This window comes from Solea senegalensis, linkage group LG6 (genome assembly GCF_019176455.1).
Source record: "Solea senegalensis isolate Sse05_10M linkage group LG6, IFAPA_SoseM_1, whole genome shotgun sequence".
In the NCBI taxonomy this organism is placed as follows: Eukaryota; Metazoa; Chordata; class Actinopteri; order Pleuronectiformes; family Soleidae; genus Solea; species Solea senegalensis.
This window is the reverse complement of record NC_058026.1, coordinates 1,303,520-1,322,491: the sequence shown is the minus strand read 5'-3', so window position 1 is coordinate 1,322,491 and position 18,972 is coordinate 1,303,520. Positions and strand designations below refer to the sequence as shown.

Below are 18,972 nucleotides of genomic sequence, written 5' to 3'. Positions count from 1 at the left end.
TGAAATTGAAGCCGGGACGGAAACTTTTCTCCGGGACACGTTAGCATCGTAATGCGGTGACCTCGGTTCTGTGAGGTGGGAGTTAGAGCTCCAAGTATCCGCTCGAGGGCGCTCATACACAGGGCTGCTCACTCCACACACAGTTAGCCTGCGGATGCTACCGTCAGCTAGCCCGAAGAAGCGCCTGTGGTTAGCTTCCCCGGCAGCAGCAGCGTCAGCAGCTGGAGGACGAGCTGCTGAAGTCTCGCTGTTTTTTCTCTGTTTTTATTTTTCCACCGGCGCCCGCCAGTACAGGAAGTGATGTGGAGAGCAGCTTTGCGGGCGTTCGCTGTTTTGCTCTTGGCCTGGTTCTTCGGGAACTTTGTTTGGGGCTGGTTTCAACGCAACAACATAGAACCCCCAGCCCCGCAGAGCGATCATCTGAGCGGCGGCTCAGAGTCGGTGAGGCCGGAGCAGAGCTGCCTCTGCCACGTGAGTGTAACCGCCCCCTCCCGGGGCTCCGTCTTAACCAAACACGCCGTTAATCTTGTTTTAAACCCCGGGTTGTATCGTGTTAATGCAGACATTTTTTTCAATCCAGGAAGTTTTCTAGCATTTTCTACTGTCACGTTCATGTGACGTCACAGCCCTTGTTTATGTGTGTGTGTGTGTGTGTGTGAGTGAGTGATGCTAGCTCAAATTTGATTTCAACTCCGCAATTAACAAACCGATCTAATTTCGACTATATAAGTCAGGTTGTGTAATATGTAACATGAAAATAAAGTATGTTAAATAGTTCAATTATAAACCATATGAACGTATCTAGACAGAAGTAAAAGCATGTTGTCTGGTGTTAGCGACCCGAAAGTCACTTGTTACAGCGGCAAAATCATCGTCAGCGGTGAATATTGAGTGAATCTTTATATTATGCACTACATGCAATCCACTGTTTGGAAAGTACGTGAAGAGTGCAGTGGAGTCGGATGAATGGGTTTAACGTTCACAAGTTCACAGTCTTCAGTTCAGACATGTCAACACGTTCGCCAGTTTGAGGCTTCACGGTGAAATCTGATCCAAATAATAAATAAAAAAACTAAGAAAAAAAGCGTGTTTTTTTGTTTCTAGGACACGTTTGTGATGGTTTAAGGTTTGGGCTGAACGCTGACTAGAAAAGCGTGGTGTCCTCTGATTGGCTGCGCCGGGAGCATTGCCACTTCCGGGTTCTGGGCGGGACTTGTAGTCCTGTGCGCCGCTGCTCTCAGCAGCACAATCACAGCAGAGAACTACACAGCGGAAAGTACCGGGCGGGGCTAGTGTTATGACAGTTGGGGGGCGGGGTCACATGTGGTTCAGTGATGAACACACACACAGTGGCAGAGAAGCAGCAGAGATGAGGCTGATTTTGACGTGGCTGGCAGGACTGGGACTCCTGCTGCCCCTCGTCCCGATGTCTCTCATGACGCTCGGCGAGCTGCTGCACTTACAGGTCAGCTCATGTTTGTGTTCTGTGGTTCCCAAAGTCTGGGTTGGTACCCCCCATATGGTTTATGGGTGACGATTTTTGGGTCCCCCCAACATAACGTTCTGACTTTTCAAATTTACATGTAAACGCTTCAAATAATGAATATTCCATTATTAGTATGTGATTATCAGGTAGGTTCTTTTTTGAACAATTCAAATTGTTCAAGTTTGTGTGATTTTTCAGCTTCTTAAATGTGAATATTTTCTGGTTTCTTTGCTTCATAAAAACAAAGAAATCATTCAAATTGTATCATTTTGGTTTGTGGACAAAAACAAGACATTTAAGAACATCATTACTTCCAGGTTTGACAAACACTGCTCAACAATTTATGGACCACACAAGTGGTTTTAACTCAAAAACAGCTGAAATGACCTCGTGTTGCTTCCATATGTTACATTTGGCCTGAAGCTGAGCTGTGATGGACATGACAAAAATGAAAAATAAGACAGATGAATCGTGACAAGCAAGTTTTGCACTAGAAAAAAACTAATTTTCAAAAGAAATTATAATCTTAAAGTAAAATTCACTATCACAGATTGTGCAATTGTAAGGTATTGGTATTATATAAGGAGATGGATTTGAAGTAAACATTTCTTACATGATTGTGATAAGAACACAACTTTTCCTCGTTTTAAGGGACATTTACGATTTACAATTTCATAAAATTAAAACGATTGAAATGAACAACATTTTAGGGCTACCTATTATGACTCTTTTATAAATAATTAAACCAGTTTATGTGATTTTGTTCGCCTTCTTAAATGTAAGTATTTTCTGGGTTCTTTGCTCCATCAAACAAAGAAATCATATTGTGTTTGTGGACAAAAACGTTGCAATGTGTTGATTATTTTCCCTTTTAATTTATAATAATTTACGTCTTAAATGTTTAGTTTCATCCAGAAACCAACGATATTTAGTTTTTATTGGTTTTTGAACAAAAAACTGATCCTGTTCACATTTAAGAAGCTAAAATGACCTTTTATTTCTTAAAAGACTAAGTTACCGTTTACTAAAGATTTAAATAAGGAGCTGTGTTCATTTGTTTTTAAATAATATATTTTGGCACTAATTATTGTTTAATGAATAAAACCTTATTTAATTTTCATTTAGCTTATATAATGAACAATAATCTGCTGCAGTGAAGGCGTTTTATATTTGATTATTCCAATGTTCAGGCTGTTTTACACACATGTAAAAACTCTAATCAGGTCCTTTTACAGTGTCAGAGCTCAGATGTCAGTTTGATTATCTGTTTAGGAGACAAAGGTGGAACAGATGCTTTATAAATGTCACAGAACAAACTTTATATTATTATTGTTTTTTAATGGCATCAAAAATTCTTAATGCAACAAACTTCATCACAGACACTGATGTTCTTCTTTTAGGGATAGTTCACATATGTATTTTTCTTGAAAGTGGTTTATGATAAAAGTTTGTAAACCACTCACTCTCCCACACCAAAGTCCATAGAGAAAATAAGTGATTTTAACATTACAGCACACACTGCTTCCTCCATCCCTGAGTTCAAATGTCTTATTTTGTCACTTCTGTGTTTGAAATCCTGACCTCAGTGACACGATGTGACCACACGAGGCAGCAGAGGACCAGCAGCTCCTACCACTGATATTCTCTATGAGGATTGGTGTAGGAGAAGAAAAACAGATTTTAGCCACTTAATGAAAGACCCGTGTAGTAAAATCTCTGTCAGTTTAAGTCTACGATATCTATGTCACATGATCATGTCTTTATCTCACTGTTACACAGACTTTTCCAACATGAAACTGAAGTTTGTAAACCACTCACTCTCCCACACCAAAGTTGTATCATCATATTTAAAATGGTCTCAGAACGACAGTATTATAAATCCAGATCAATAATTTCGGGGACAATATATCGTCCAGCAAAATTTGTTATCGTGTGTGTGTGTGTTCAGAGCAGGTGCTCTCCGGTGTTTACTCTGAACCTCAGTCTCAGGTCTTTGGTGTTGACAGACCATAGTAACATAATCAGATTTACATTGGTGCAGCTTCTGTTTTTCACACAGATACAGCAGAGTGTTTCAGGTGACAGGTGGATGTGTAATGTGTGAGAGGAGAGACGGGTGGTGCTGTGTGTTGGTCTCCTGATGTCTCTCTGGGGTTTTCTATAACACCTGTATTTGACATAATATAAACATACTGACTGTTCAGTCTGCAATATTGCACGTTTTTGTGTTTTAAATAAAAATAACGATCACAGTATTTAAGTCACGATACCATATTATCACGATATTCTAGTCTCGATACCATATTATCACGATGTTTAAGTCACGATACAATATTATCACAATGTTGAAGTCAAGATACAATATTTCATGATATTCAAGTCCCGATACCATATTATCACAATATTTAAGTCACGATACAATATTATCACAATATTTAAGTCACAATACCATATTATCACGGTATTGCAATATACTGAGTATTGCAATTTGTGCGATTAAAGACGTGGTGTCTCTGCTGTCTTTCAGCTCACTGGTGTCTCTGCTGTCTTTCAGCTCACTGGTGTCTCTGCTGTCTGTCTTCTCAGCTGGTGTCTCTGCTGTCTTTCAGCTCACTGGTGTCTCTCTCTGCTCACTGGTGTCTCTGCTGTCTTTCAAGCTCACTGGTGTCTCTGCTGTCTTTCAGCTCACTGGTGTTCTGGACGACTGCTTCTGTGACGTCGAGAGCATCGATGTCTTCAACAACTTCAAGCTTTACCCTCGAGTCAGGAAACTGACGGAGAGAGACTACTTCAGATATTACAGGGTCAGAGCACACACACACACACACACACACACACACTGTTTTTAGTGCTGTGTTTGAACGTCTGATTTTCGTTCTTATTCTTATTCTTCTGCAGGTGAACTTGAAGAGACCTTGTCCTTTCTGGCCTGATGACGGACACTGCTCCATCAAAGACTGTCATGTGGAGCCCTGTCCTGAGGTCAGAGGTCAACCATGTCTTTTTCCTGTGTTAGCAGAGTCAAAGTTGATAAACTTCTCCCCTGTTTATATAAATATCTCATGTATGTATGTTTGTTTCTCCAGAGTAAGATTCCTGTTGGCATCAAGTCTGGGAACTACAACAAGGTGAGAGGTCAACCGTCAGATTGTTTTCAACAAAGTAGTTTAATAACGACTGTATCTCCGACCTGAGCAGGCCTTTTTTGTGTTATTTTAAATGAGAAGAACGTTCACACACGATAGAAGTGGAAATGATCATGTGCTGGGGATGTCACGATGACTTGATTTCACTATTAATTGTGGTATTAAATGTTACGGTATATTAATCGCAATGTTTCCTCAATACCGTCAGAAAACATTATGCCGGAAGCCCGGAACGAAAATCATAGGAGGAAATACGAGTCATATGTTTGACCATGTGCGGGATAAGCACCCGGCTCTGTACGCCAGAGTAAAGGTAAACGCACAGTAACTGGGTTAAATTACGTTAATGTTCAACTAACGTCACATTGAATTGGTAGGAAGGATAGAAATCTGCTGACGGTGAACGCAGCATCAATGCCGAGCCAAAGTGATGTTTGTTTCTGTTCATTTCTTCACGTCGAGTTTGAAGCAGCTGCTTATGTTCCAGTGTTTTCAGTGTCATCAGCTGACTCAGTGAAGTGCACGTGCACACACATACATATACACACACACACACACACACACACATACAGCTTATCTCTGAACAGTTTCCAGGCAGTGAGCGAGTGTTTGCCACAGCTTGATGTTTGTCTTGTCATGAATCAAACCTGTTTGGACATTTGAACTCGTCTCAGTCAAGGTCGAGTCTATTACTTTGAAAAGTGTGTGTGTGTGTGTGTGTGTGTGTGTGTGTGCGCGTGCGTGCGTGTGTGTGTGTAAAGTCTCAGAATGTAAAATCTTAACAAACCCATGTGGATCTCAACAGCTCAACCGTGACCTAAACTGGTTCTACCTGATTTCCTCCGTTTTAGTTCAAAACCTGGATGATGAACAACCATGGAAACCTTTATTTTGAAAACCATGGGGTTATGTTTCAGTGTGGTGTGTGGATGAACATGAATTGAAACTTTTATTTTGAAAATTGATGAGTTTTTATCGTGCATGAGCTGAATCTGAAACCTTTATTTTGAAAAATATAGGGTTGTGTTATAGTGTGATTGAACACATTCTGAGGCTTTTACTTTGAAAAGTGTGGGGTCATGTTTGTAAGGTTAGCATTGTTGTTAGCCTGACATGCTAACACTCTGTCTGTCTCAGTATTCTCAGGCAGCAAACATCATAGCCGACATGTCAGATTGTGAGCAGGCGCAGGAGCTCGGCGCCATCAATAGCACACTGAGGTGACCACACACATGCACGCACACACACACACACACACACACACACACTCAGCAGCTGATGGTTAAACACCTGTTTGTGCTGCTGCTACGACACACTCACCCTGAGAATATGGTGGATAGAACAGCTCATTATTTGGCAGTCAAATGGCTGCTCGTAAAACAGTGGTGAGGAAGTGAAGAAGTGAAAAGAAAAGAATTGAGGAACAGGAGGAAATGAGGAAACACTATCATGAAACTCTCAAACGACCGCAAGGGAAAATCATTGGAGACTAAAATGCTAAACGGCCGCCAAATAATGAGCTCTTCTACACATCCACCAAGAGACTGACTGCCAAATAATGAGTTGTTCTAGGATGCTTTATACATAAGTTATTGATCCGATTTCTCTTTCTCAATACGCCCCCTGCGGGAGAAACAGTCACATTACATACATAGATTGTTTTTAATGGTTCTCGTTGATGTAGTCATGAGTGTGGTGTGATTTTTAGACCCTGTTTTATTTCTGTTTCTTGTTTCTTGTTGTTTATTATTCTGCTGAGTCATGGTTGTGTGTGTTTTCAGTAATCAGAGTAAAGAGGCGTTTGCTGACTGGGCGAGACACGACGACGCCCAGGATCACTTCTGTGAACTCGATGGTGAGGATGGTTTCTTTCTCATTGAACGCTAACTTAAATTCCTCCTCTTCTGAGGCTAACCCTGCCTCCAATGCCATAGAAGTCTGTGTTTATATAAACAGCCTATGGTGATTCATTTGTATATTTATTAATTATGTTGATATTCATGATAAGACAAGAAAGTGTCGTGTGTTAGAACAGTTTCAGGTGCATTTGATAATCCAAGAAAACGGAAAGACAAACAAGTCCTCTGTCATGACTGCAGGCTCTGAGACTGTGTGTGTTTGTCTCTGTGTGCTTGTGTGTGTGACACAGATGAGACCTCTCCAGATGCTGAGTATGTGGATCTGCTGCTGAACCCAGAACGATTCACTGGATACAAAGGTCCTTCAGCCTGGAGAGTCTGGAACAGCATCTATGAGGAGAACTGCTTCAAGTGAGACACACTGACTCACTCACACACGCTGGTTTCACATTCTTTGTGTAGACACTCATAGACATAATGCATTCTCTAACCCCTTACCTTAACCTTAACCTTATCCTTAACTGAAGAAAAGAGAGATGGAGAGACAGTTAAAAGAAGAGACTTGCCACAGAGACATTAATAATGTGAACACTTTATAGGGGACATATTATACCCTATTTTCCCCCATTAAAATAGTTCCCTTGTGTCCTAAAACCATAAGGATGAAGCATCATAGCAGTTCAATAACCCTGCTAAACCCGCCCCTTTCAGAACGCTTGGTTTTCGTGCATGGTCCCTTTATATGCAAATGAGACACAGGCAAACACACACCCACTTCTTCCAGGGGGTTTCTGATTTGTCCTCTTTACAGCACTCACTCGCTCAGCTCCATTTCTCTCCCCCTCCCTCCACTAGTTCTCTGACAATATCAACATGGCAGCGTGCGCAGAAAACAGCGAGAGTGTCGTCACAGGAAGAGACGTCCTACATAAGGATCGAGCCGAACACTGTCCAACTGTAAATCAGTTAAAAACACTTGGGGACAGCACCGCTGATCGCCAGCGGCGCGCGGCGAGCTGAATAAACTGCCGCTGTATGCGACTGTATCAGACTGTTGACTGTATGCTCCGGAGCTGGTGATCAGTCACACACAGCGCCAGTTTAGGCAGCTCGCCACTGGCGATCAGCGGTGCTGTCCCTATGTCTTTTTAACTGATTTTCACAGAGAGTGCAGCACCGTTGATCGCCACCGCTAATTGCCAGCGGCGAGCTGCATAAACAGCTGCTTTATGTGACTGTATCAGACTGAGTCTGTGCTCCGGTCATGGAGGACGTACTGAACAAATATTTTTAATTAGGACGTGTCAGAATGGTCAGTTATGAGCTCTATGTGACCTTTTCTTAACAATGTGTGTGTTTGTACGTCGGTGAAATACGTCCCCTGACTAAATACAGCGACCGCTGGCCGCAGTCTGATGTGAAGTGGTGTGAACAGACGAACACACGTTGACTGACTTTATCCGGCACATTAGCTTCATATATAAAATCCTCTGAGGCTGGAAGTTTGTGTAAAACACTGTGCTCCACTGTGCAGCCACCAACAGCACACTTGTCCCTCCGTGTTGACATAATACCGCTCTTCCTCTCTCGCCTGCACTCTCGCAGGGACAAGGTGGAGCTAAGGTGGAGCTCTCGAAGTAAACTTACTGGTGGGGCGGTAACATTTGCGGTGAAATGCGCATGCTGCCGTCATAAGCGCAGGGAATTCAACATCTAGTGTTTTATCGCCTATACTTACACTAAGCGGGACCACAAAGACATGACTGAGTATTGTTTTTCCACACTTTGGCGACTGGTAGGGCCTCCAGAGTCCCAAATATAAGTATTAAAATGGTTAAAAAGTTGATTTTGCATAATATGTGCCCTTTAATGTTTCCTTCATCCTAAACTTAACCAGCTCCTCAGAAACAAGGTTATTTCTCATTAGGACCAGGTTTTGGTCTCCATGAGGATGACTGGTCCTGACCAGATCAGTGTTGAGGAGACAGAGCCTTCACTTTTCCATCACAGATGAACTGATTATTAATGTAGTTAATGAATGCATGTAATCATCAGTGTGAATGGTGTTGTGTTAACATGTTTGTGTTTTTGTGTGGACAGACCCAGATCAGTGTACCGACCTCTGAACCCTCTGGCTCCAAGCAGAGGTCAGTCAATAAACAAGATACTCATAATCCATTCACCTGTCCATCATTTCATAATCCATTCATCTGTCCATCATTCATAATCCATTCATCTGTCTATCTTTCTCGTAATCCATTAATCTGTCTATCATTCTCATAATCCATTCATCTGTCTATCATTATCGTAATCCATTAATCTGTCCATCATTCTCATAATCCATTCATCTGTCTATCATTCTCATAATCCATTCATCTGTCCATCATTCTCGTAATCCATTCATCTGTCCATCATTCTCGTAATCCATTCATCTGTCCATCATTCTCGTAATCCATTCATCTGTCCATCATTTCATAATGAAAAAGTTTCACTTGATCTGATTTTCTTGTGTTTTCTTGTCTCTGTGTCTTCAGGAGACGACGATGGTGAGTCAAACACCAATTGACTTTAATATAATATAATATTATGTGTGTGTGTGTGTGTGTTTATGTAATATTAATGATTTAATCTGCTGTTGCAGGAGAAGGTTTCTATAAGTGGCTTGAAGGTGAGTTTCACTTTATTTGTCTGACACGTGTCAAACTTTTCTGTTAAAACCTGACTTTTATTAAATGTAATGAAAGCTTCCTTATTCCTAATGTTAAAAATCCATGTTCCTGGGTTTAATCCTGACATTAAAAACCCATGTTCCTGGGTTTAATCGCGGAATTAAATCTTGTTTTGTCTCCAGGTTTGTGTTTGGAGAAGAGAGTGTTTTACAGATTAATCTCCGGCCTTCACAGCAGCATCAACATCCACCTGTGTGCTCAGTACCTGCTGGACGGTATGACTAATCCTAATCTGTCATTCACATGGAATCAAAGACTAAATGATGATATGGTTATAGATGGTAAACGTGTGTGTGTGTCCTCCTCAGAGGGCTGGGGTCGTTCAGTGTGGGGATCAAATGTCCGTGAGTTCCGGCAGCGTTTCGATAACGCCGAGACGAAGGGCGAGGGCACACGGCGACTGAAGAACCTCTACTTCCTGTACCTGATTGAGCTGCGGGCGCTTTACAAGGTGGCGCCGTACTTTGAACGCGCCATCGTCAACCTGTACACTGGAAACGCTCAAGAGGACGGAGACACCAAGGAGCTGTTGCTGCAGGTCTTCAACGAGATCAAGTAAGAAACACACAGAGCACTCCCTCACCAGTCCCCTGGGCTACAATGCTGCTGAGTTCAGGTTTTTACAGATTTTTGAGCTGTGAGCGCCCCCTGCTGCGAAAAACCAGCCTCATACACAGAGGCTCACTCCGTGAGAACATTGCAATTTTTAGTCGCTTAATAAAAGACTGACCTCACGCTCCCACACCAAACCCCATAGAGAAAATCAGTGATTTTAACATCACAGCAAACAGGAGTTGTTGATCCACTGCTGCCTCCATCACTAAGTTTAAATGTCTTATTTTTTTAATTCAGCATTTAAAATATTTAGTTACCACACGAGGCAGCAGAGGACCAACAGCTCCTGTGTCCCCTTGAGATAAAATCACTGATTTTCTCTTATGAGGTTTGGTGTGGACCTTGAGAGTAACTAAACCCTTGAACTACTCTTTTCAGGTTAAAACTAGTGTATAAGGTGATCTAGTAATATTATTCACTGATCCAGCAACTCTTGGTAAGTATTTGAATTGGCGTATGTACTGCCTTCTCTGGATAAACACCTCCCATTACATATGAATTTTCGTATTAACTGGCTCTTCCCATGTTGTCGTCACTTTCCCATGTTGTCACCACTAACCGTCCTCCTCTAGCCACACCCCCAGAGACACAGCAGTGGGGGGGCTCGGAGTGGATATGCAGCACTCGTATTTCTGGTGGATATTGCAGCAGAGCTGCATAAATTCAGCAGAATTCAGCAGGAAATAAAATCAGGCATTGAGAACAGGGGTTTAGTTCCTCTTTAAGCTGTCGTAGATTTTATTCACCAAGTCTTTAGTTAAGTGATGTCTCTTGTGAAAAGTTAGTCAAGTTAATTTGACTAGTTGAGTTAATTTTTCTCCTCCAGAGCTTTTCCCATGCACTTTGATGAGAAGTCCATGTTCGCTGGACACAAAATAGAAGCCAAAACACTGAAGGTGAGAACAGCATCCAACACGTCAATAAGAGAAACACTTCCTGTTTTGTTTTATTCATTCATTTATTTATTTATTTATTTATTTGAAAACTGTTCTGTGTGGATTCTTCCCGTGCTAACGTCGTGGTTTCTCCTCTGGTTTGTCGTCAGGAGGAATTTCGCCTCCATTTTAAAAACATCTCCAGGATCATGGACTGTGTGGGCTGCAGCAAATGTCGTCTGTGGGGGAAACTGCAGGTGGGTCTCCAAACCACGGCTGCACTTCCTCAAACGGCCACTAGGTGCTGACATAATAAACTCAACACAATTCAGAAAATTTGGAGCAAGTTTTGACGGCGTCACCACAGTTATTTATTACTGTTTTTTAATCTTGTTGCTCTTTCACCAGCAAAGACTGTTTTATTGTAACACGCAGCACTTTAAGACCAAAAATGTACACGCTTTAAACTTTCTATTAAATACTTCTTATTATTTATTTTAAAAAGACAAAGTCATTACATCACATTAACCCTTATAATAGTACCTTTTTAATCGTATTATATTTGTTTTTTTGAGTAAACATGTTTGTATTTTTTCGCAGATTCAGGGTCTGGGCACGGCTCTGAAGATCCTCTTCTCTGAGAAAGAGATTAAGAATCTTGCGGAACACAGTCCGTCGAAAGGCTTCCAGCTCACGCGGCAGGAGATCGTGGCGCTGATGAACGCCTTCGGAAGGTTTGTGCGTTCACTTCTGCGTCTGTCGCCGAGAAGTTTGAATAACAAACGCAGACGTTGAATTCTTGAGTGAAACTTTATTGTTCCTCGCAGACGTAATGGGTGTTTCACGTGTGCCACGTTTACCAGATTTGTGATGCTGGATTTTTCTTTGCCTCAGGATGAACTCGCTTCTTTTTCCCAAACAAACCAAACAAACAAATCTAAAATGTCGTGTAATCAGAATCCTGAATCTCATCCATCTCTGTCCTCAGGTTGTCCACCAGTATCCACCAGCTCCACAACTTCCGCCAGCTGCTGCAGGAGGAGAGGTAACAGGAGCTGCTGCTTCACCTGGCCAGTAGGTGGCGCCAGCGTGCGGAAAACTGCACCTGAGCCGGGAGAAAATAAAAAATATTATTCTGGATGGCGGGATCAGTAGTGGCGTTCCCATAATTTTCATTTTTCCTCCCTAACGTCCACTTCCTGATTCTGATCCTGTTAGTTTTTTTCCCTCTTTGAGGAGTGATTAAAGGAGCAGTCCGTCTTTTTGCAGACGTCTGGACGAGTCATCGAAGTGACCGAGTCGTTCTCTGCTGACATCACATCCTGTCGGACTTTGACCTCTTGACCCTGATTCAGACGTTTTTGACTCAACATTCACTGTCCGAATGTCGTGACGCCACCGCTGCCTGTTTTTTGTTTGTTTTTTTTCCACCATTTCCTGTTTGGCCCGATCTGCCTGTTTATGTTAGCTAGCTAGGTCTGTGTGTGTGTGTGTGTGTGTGTGTGGTGCTGAAGTTTAGCTGACGTCCGATTGGAGCGAATTGGTCGCAGTAGGCGTCGACTGATACAAAATTTGCATCTGCTTTGTACCTTGTTTTATTCAGCATGATTGTTAGCGGTGTTGGAGAACAACGCGTTCTCTTTATGACAAACAGATGTTTTTTTTGTTTGACTATAAAACTCAAATATTTAAAGTAGTGAGGGGGAGGAGCCTGTGTGTGTGTGTTAGCAGTTGCAGCTATAATCTCATGGACTATGACTTGATTCTATCGTTAAAAAATGTAACAATAGTTTTACTTGTAAGTTATTATCGATCACAGATTAAAGATTCTGCTCGTGTTTGACGCTAAGACACTAACTCTGTTAAATAGTTCTTTTAAAAAAGGTTGCGTTTTTTTTGTCCTTAATTATGTTCACTTTGTCGGCCAGTTTGACAGACTCCAGTGTTTGGCTCCGCCCCTTTAAGTGTCAGACCACCGTGTTTGATACCACAGTATAAGGAAAAAAAAAAAACGTACAGTTCACATCGGAACACTCAAAATGCAAATAATTTAGATTTGGCTGTGACACTGTTTTCCATTTAAGTTGTTTTGTTTTTGTTACCAAATTAATCAAATACAATCTGAGCTGAGCTGCGAGGTGGAAACGGGGGCTTTCACGTGAACAAAACAACGCAACAGCAGATTTTCTCCGTCAGACGTGTTCACGATGGCGGGAGAAAGTTTGTATTTAAATATTTTCCTGCGTGGTCACGTGTGTTGCTTCGCCCTCATGTTGGGACTTCGGTGAACGTGTGAAAGCAGCTTCTGTCTCCGTAGTGACGTTTTCCAGTAATTGCCCCGAGGTGGCATGTTCTCGTGCCAGGCTCCGCCCCCTACAGCTCCACGATCTAATGAAAATGGTACAAATAACATTTTTAATATTTTTTCAAACCTCGTCCATCATGTCACGGAAGTCGTAGAGAACGGTCGCACATTTTGCGATTAGGAGGTTTTAATTGCAGCACCCCCTGTGTTTGTAATCTCAAATAATCATTTTAAAATCGCTTTTTCCAGTGTTTTTCATGATGTTACCGCGTGCTGCCTGTTTTATTTCAGCGTTGTCTTTATGATTAAAAAAAAAACGTAAAAAGTTTACGTAAACACCAATTGACGCAACGAAAAATACGAAGTTCCTTCATTTTATCTGCAATGTGACGATCTCGATGAACCTGTAGGTTATATTTACAAAGTCTGAGCAATGACAAAAAAGCGAGTTGTCGACAGGTTAGTGGCGCCCCCTGCAGGTAAAGCACAGAAACGTGTTGTGATTAGCCGAGACACCTTTTTCGGCTAAGATTTAAGTAAACTTCGGTCACGTTTGTAAAGGCAGCGTCAGTCCGTTCAGCTTTTTTCTCATTTTATTTTTAATGTTTTTGGGGTTTTTTTGGTGTGGACGAAAAACAAAAATGGACCAAAGAAATTTTATTTGAAAAAAATTTTTTTGTTCGTGATGCTAGCAAAAAACTTCATTGATCGTTTTACCACATGTTCTGAACAGTTCGGAGAAAGAGTCGCGATGATGAAATAAGAGATACGTCGCATTTCTGTAGTTAGTTTATAAAAACACGGAATCATGTGTGCGCACATGTCCACACGTCAGCCTTAAAAACTAAAACACTTTACAAACCACATTTTCATTCAAATCTGTCCAGTTTTTCCCCCCTTCAGATCCCCCGCGTATATACATACAAATATATACATATATATATATATATGTATACGTTTCACCATGTTAATGTTGAACCTGTTGATTATATTTATTTGAAAAGATGAATAAATATTTCTGGACACAACTGATTGTTTTTATATTCACTCATTCATCCTTATATGTGTGTATATATATATATATATTTATATATATATACATATATATTGAATCATTCGTATATGTACACGTATATCTTTATATATATGTAGGCATTCATCCTACATACTATTTTCAATATATGTATGCACAGTATATACAGTGCATATCTATATATATAGATAGATATACTACTATAGTGGGTGGTTTATAGAATGAAAACATGGTTGTCATGATGACAGAACGTTGTCCTTTTATTGTTGTTTTTGGGAATCACCAAACACACAGAAAAACAAACTGTACAAATCATTTACAAAAACCTGTTACAAATATAGTTTACATCATTTTCTCTGTCCACTGTAACCACATACTACAAGTCCCGCCCCCTTCAGCCTTTCTACCAATCCTTTGCTTTCCTCAGCGTCAGGTAGTTTTTTATTTTTAAAAATATTTACTTTTACTTTTATTTTTGATTCTTTAGTTATTTTTACACATTTAATTCTATCCTTTTTAAATAAAACAAACACTCAACAAACACTTTAGTTCATTATTTCACATGAATGAGTGAGTGACGTTCATTGCGATAAATAATTTTTTTTAACACAAATATGGACGTCTATGAAGCAGAGTTCCTACACGGCGTTACCATGGAAACCACCACACGTTCAATCGTTGCCCTGAGAATCAACGGCTAACAGCTGCTGTTGCTACAGTGAGTTTACGATAGATAAACATTTCAATGCTAACAGTGTTTATCAAACCAAGTTAGCTTGCTAATTAGCAGACTAGCAGTAATGCTAACTTCTTCTTTTCCTTTCGGCTGCTCCCTTCAGGGGTCGCCACAGCGAATCAATCTCCTCCATCTAACCCTGTTATCTGTATCTAACACTGTTTATTAAACCAGATTAGCTTGCTAATATTAATCACGTTAGCTAACATGCTAACATTAGCACACTGGCTAGATTTGCTTGCTAGTTAGCAAAACTAGCTGTAATGCTAAGACTAGCCAGCAGCTGTGAAACTGGAACGCTCTGTCAGTCACAGTGTAGCCACGCCCTCAAATATTTTAATCAGTGCTGTCTTGGGTTTTTTTTAAACTAGAAGTAACCATATTTGGAAGTAGAGGGGTGGAGCCTGACAAACATGACCTGCAACAACACCCCACTTTTACAGTACTAGCTGTCAATCACACATTAGCCCCGCCACTACAATCGGTACAAGTTTACACCGCAGTTGTTGGCGCTGCAGTGTGTGTGTGTGTGTGTGAGATCCGTGTAGGAAACCTCTTCAAACATCCTTGCGTCTTTACTACGTTTTTTTCTACGCTGCGACAAACGTGAGTGACGATAAACAAACGAGAAGTGCAGAAGGGGCAGAGTCACGGGTAGGGGTGGAGCTCTCCAGCGGTGGCAGTCAGGTGCTGGTCGTCAGTGCCGATGTGGACGGTGAAGCTGCTGTGGCGGCTGCTCCAGTCGTAACAGTCCGACGAAAGACTGTCGGAAAAAAGGCAGACGTTCAACAAAAATCACGCACATTGCAGTCGCTTTTCTTTTTCACACCATCCATCACCCAGAATTCATAGCCATGAACATTTGAAAAAACAGTGAAATTGTGACCGTTGCTAACGTTGCTACCTCGCTGATGCATTCTGGGGAGGAATGCTCCATGCCAGGTCATCATCGCTGTCGTAGCGGCGCGGGTTGTCGAAGAAGTAACCACGGGAGGAGAGGATGTGGTTCGGTATCCCGGCTGAACTCTGCGACAAAACAAGATCAGAAAAACAAAATGTAAAAAAAGGTCATGTGACCCTGTCAGGAGGACTGACCCGGTCCTGAGGAGGACGCCGGACCCTGAAGAAGAAGACGACCAGCGAGGTCGGCAGCAGCTCCCACACAAACAGGATCACGCCAAACACGATGTAACCGGCGTCTCCCAGTGACGAACGCAGGTCTGCCTGTAGGTAGAAACAGGTCAGGGGTCAGAGGTCAGAGGTCAGGGAGTTTAATCATAGAACATGTGAAGAACACGTGAAGAACACGTGACCCTCACCTGGTCTGAGACGTTGTACCAGTCGTAGTCGAAGGAGTTGACAGTCTCGATGTTGGCGAGGGCGAGCACCACCAGGTTGTAACAGGCTCTGGAGGCGTAAAGCAGCACCACCATAATGCCGATCAGAGTCACCTGACACACCGAGGTCCCCTGAAACACAGGAGTGTTCGAATTAACATACGTGACAGAAGAAACATCGACCACTTCAGATGTGTACTCTCAAAAATGTCCGGCAAACTGTGGACACTCCAGGACAGGTTCCCCTAGAGACTGGAGCCTAAAAGTGGGACAGTCTATCAGTTCTTTTGGATCCGTTCCTTTAGATCACTTCTTTTGCATCCGTTCGTATGGATCATTTCTTTTACATGTTCTTTTGGATCCGTTCCTTTAGATCAGTTTTTTTTGGATCTGTTCACTTGGATCAGTTCATTTGGATCAGTTCATTTGGATCAGTTCTTTTGGATCTGTTCTTTTGGATCTGTTCTTTTGGATCTGTTCTTTAGGATCAGTTCTTTTAGCTCAGTTCTTTTGGATCAATTCTTTTTGATCAGTTCATTTGGATCTGTTCATTTGGATCAGTTATTTAGGATCAGTTCTTTTAGCTCAGTTATTTAAGATCAGTTCTTTTGGATCCATTCTTTAGGATCAGTTCTTTTGGATCAGTTGTTCTGGATCAGCTCTTTTAGATCAGTTCTTTTGGATTCATACTTTTGGATCAGTTCTTTTATATCAGTTCTTTTGGATCAGTTCTTTTAGATCAGTTCTTTTGAATCAGTTCTTTTGTCTTGCAGCAAAAAGACCTGGGTTTGCGACCCGGTCAGAACAAGGACCAGGCATATTTTCTGGGTTTTACCTGGAGACTCCGGACACTCTGAATTGACCGTACGTGCCCTGTGATGGACTGGCGACCTGTCCAGGGTGTGACTGCCCCCCCCCCATAATAATTCATTGCTCGTTACCTTTGACTCCAGGTAAATGTTGGCCAGCGACATCTTGGCGACCTTGTAGAGGCAGACGGAGAGCGAGACGGCGCAGAGGACAAACAGGCTGTCGTTAATGGTGACCCTCACTAGGACGATGGTCTTGACGTCGGTGGTGCTCATCTTCACCAGCAGGGCACAGACCAGATTCACCACCAGGAAGAGGAGACTGACGCCGAGGAAGACCAGGTACAGAGGGAGTCTGGGGGACGTACGGAGTATAAGTCTTTACATCAAACTTGGCTAATTGCTAATTCCTGAACACTAGAGTTCCAATCGAAGCCAGTGGAGTTCGCAGAACTAACCTGTACTTGAGCAGAGCAGGCGCATACTTGGACTTGGCCTTAAAGTAAACCTGCAAGAAAAGAGAAGGATTAGTTCAGGGACAAAGATCTGCACCTTGTGGTCTGAACACGTGAAACAAATCTGGATTCTGCCAAACGTCGGGCAGTGACACGCGACACACATCAATCAAATGCTGTGCCGTGGCACCGCCCTGTGGCCACAGCAAGAAACGATCAACAAAATATGTTATTTATTAAAAGGTTTTGTTAGCTGTATTCTTTGGTTTTTTACGTACAGACGCCATGATTTAATAATGCTGAGTCATTCATTTCTCTAACTAAATGCACGGAGGCGGAGTCAGTAGTGGGTGTGGCTACTCCCGGTGAAACCCCTCACCTTAAATGTAACCATGGAAACAGTCTTTGTAACAAGTAGACATCATTGACTCAATGCTAACAGACTCACATCACGTCACGTGCCCGCCCCCGCCCCGCCCCCTCTCACCTGTGCGCAGTAGAGGTTCATGAGGCTGAGCGTGAAGAACTGCAGACACACCGGGAAACAGTAGAGCAGCCAGAAGGCGAACGGCGCGAGCGCGTTGGCGGTGACGCAGTCTCTGAAGTAGAAGGAGAAGAGGAGCGCGCGCAGCGCGGCCCACAGCAGACACAGAAACAAGAAGGAAGTTTGATAACTGAAGCGTTTGTGGCGGTAACGCAGCACGAGCCACAGCTGCGCGTACACGAAGGCGAAGAGCAGCGAGTAAAACACGGTGTAGACCACGGTGAGACCGAGCTTCACGACCGGAGGAACCGCCGGTGAGATAGTGGGAGGAGGCGGGAGGAGCGCGAGCGACGAGGAGGAGGAGAGAAGCTGCTGCTGCTGCTGCGGTGCCGGCTCTCCCTCCATCACCTCACCGTTCATTCACTCACTCACTCAGTCATCAGAGAGTGCGTGTGTGTGTGAGTGAGGTCTAAAGATGATGATGAAGAATAAATGTGGGATCCGTCATCATCATCACACTCAGGGAAGATGGTCACAGGCTCCGCCCACTTTTCTGCCGGTGCCTCGTGGAGTGTGAGCGGCGGCAGCTGGTCACGTGACAGACTGCGCAGCACGTGATTGGCTGAGCTGGAGGAGGATGCTGCAGAGAGGGAGAGAGAGGGAGGGAGGGAGAGAGACAGGTAGGTAGGGAGCGGGAGAGAGATTCTCTTATGGTCAAATGTAAAAAAATTATTAATTAAAGAATTGTATAAATAATTCATGAAAACAAAGAAGTTAATGAAGGCCAATCATCTTCTTCCTCCTTCTCTTCCTCCTCCTCAGTTGTCAGGTGTTAAAGTTTAAACAGATGCTCAGTTCATTAGGAACAGCTGACATAAATATTAATAATAATCTGACTGTAGATTAAATTATAATTTGTTAAAAAAGGAAACAGTCAGTGCTGTATAACATGACTGCGTCCAGCAGGGGGCAGTACAGACACTGATCAGCTGTCGAGGGCGGTGCCTGAGGCTGACGTACACACACACACAGACACACACACAAACCAAGACATACACACGAAACACACACACAAACCAAGACATACACACGAAACACACACA

At 42.6% G+C, this 18,972-nt stretch overlaps 2 protein-coding genes across 4 annotated transcripts; one reads left to right on the top strand and one right to left on the bottom strand.

Annotated features, from left to right (window-relative positions):
• Position 1: 1 nt before the first annotated feature.
• Positions 2–14,043, top strand: ero1b (endoplasmic reticulum oxidoreductase 1 beta). 3 transcript variants are annotated; one of them, XM_044027808.1, is made up of 17 exons: positions 2–471; positions 4,171–4,290; positions 4,385–4,468; positions 4,573–4,614; positions 4,841–4,945; positions 5,770–5,852; positions 6,414–6,487; positions 6,782–6,902; positions 8,592–8,638; positions 9,026–9,037; positions 9,133–9,159; positions 9,343–9,435; positions 9,529–9,775; positions 10,662–10,731; positions 10,881–10,967; positions 11,311–11,444; positions 11,699–14,043. In XM_044027808.1, the coding sequence occupies exons 1-17, from the start codon at positions 301–303 to the stop codon at positions 11,757–11,759; spliced, it is 1,578 nt and encodes a 525-aa protein (XP_043883743.1). In that variant the 5' UTR covers positions 2–300; the 3' UTR covers positions 11,760–14,043. The 3 variants fall into 3 exon arrangements, with proteins under 3 accessions (XP_043883743.1, XP_043883745.1, XP_043883744.1); XM_044027809.1 differs by lacking the exon at positions 2–471 and adding an exon at positions 1,336–1,465; XM_044027810.1 differs by lacking the exon at positions 4,841–4,945 and having other exon boundaries at positions 5–471.
• Positions 14,044–14,534: 491 nt separating this feature from the next.
• LOC122770745 (G protein-coupled receptor 137Ba-like) lies at positions 14,535–18,337 on the bottom strand. Its single transcript, XM_044027827.1, has 7 exons — positions 17,873–18,337; positions 17,389–17,438; positions 17,063–17,285; positions 16,104–16,253; positions 15,880–16,008; positions 15,689–15,810; positions 14,535–15,547 (listed from the first exon to the last, which is right to left on the bottom strand). Exons 1-7 carry the CDS (start codon positions 18,287–18,289, stop codon positions 15,433–15,435), a joined length of 1,206 nt encoding a protein of 401 aa, XP_043883762.1. The 5' UTR covers positions 18,290–18,337; the 3' UTR covers positions 14,535–15,432.
• Positions 18,338–18,972: the final 635 nt, after the last annotated feature.

Bases quoted from the DNA above. Each gene is read 5' to 3' on its own strand.
- ero1b (XM_044027808.1), top strand. From the start codon at position 301: ATGTGGAGAGCAGCTTTGCGGGCGTTCGCTGTTTTGCTCTTGGCCTGG. The intron at 10,968-11,310 runs GTGGGTCTCCAA...ATTTTTTCGCAG, and splicing joins GTCTGTGGGGGAAACTGCAG to ATTCAGGGTCTGGGCACGGC. The intron at 11,445-11,698 runs GTTTGTGCGTTC...CTCTGTCCTCAG, and splicing joins CTGATGAACGCCTTCGGAAG to GTTGTCCACCAGTATCCACC.
- LOC122770745 (XM_044027827.1), bottom strand. From the start codon at position 18,289: ATGAACGGTGAGGTGATGGAGGGAGAGCCGGCACCGCAGCAGCAGCAG. The intron at 17,286-17,388 runs GTTAGTTCTGCG...TACGTCCCCCAG, and splicing joins CCTGCTCTGCTCAAGTACAG to ACTCCCTCTGTACCTGGTCT. The intron at 16,009-16,103 runs GTGAGGGTCACG...TTCTACCTACAG, and splicing joins GGTACAACGTCTCAGACCAG to GCAGACCTGCGTTCGTCACT.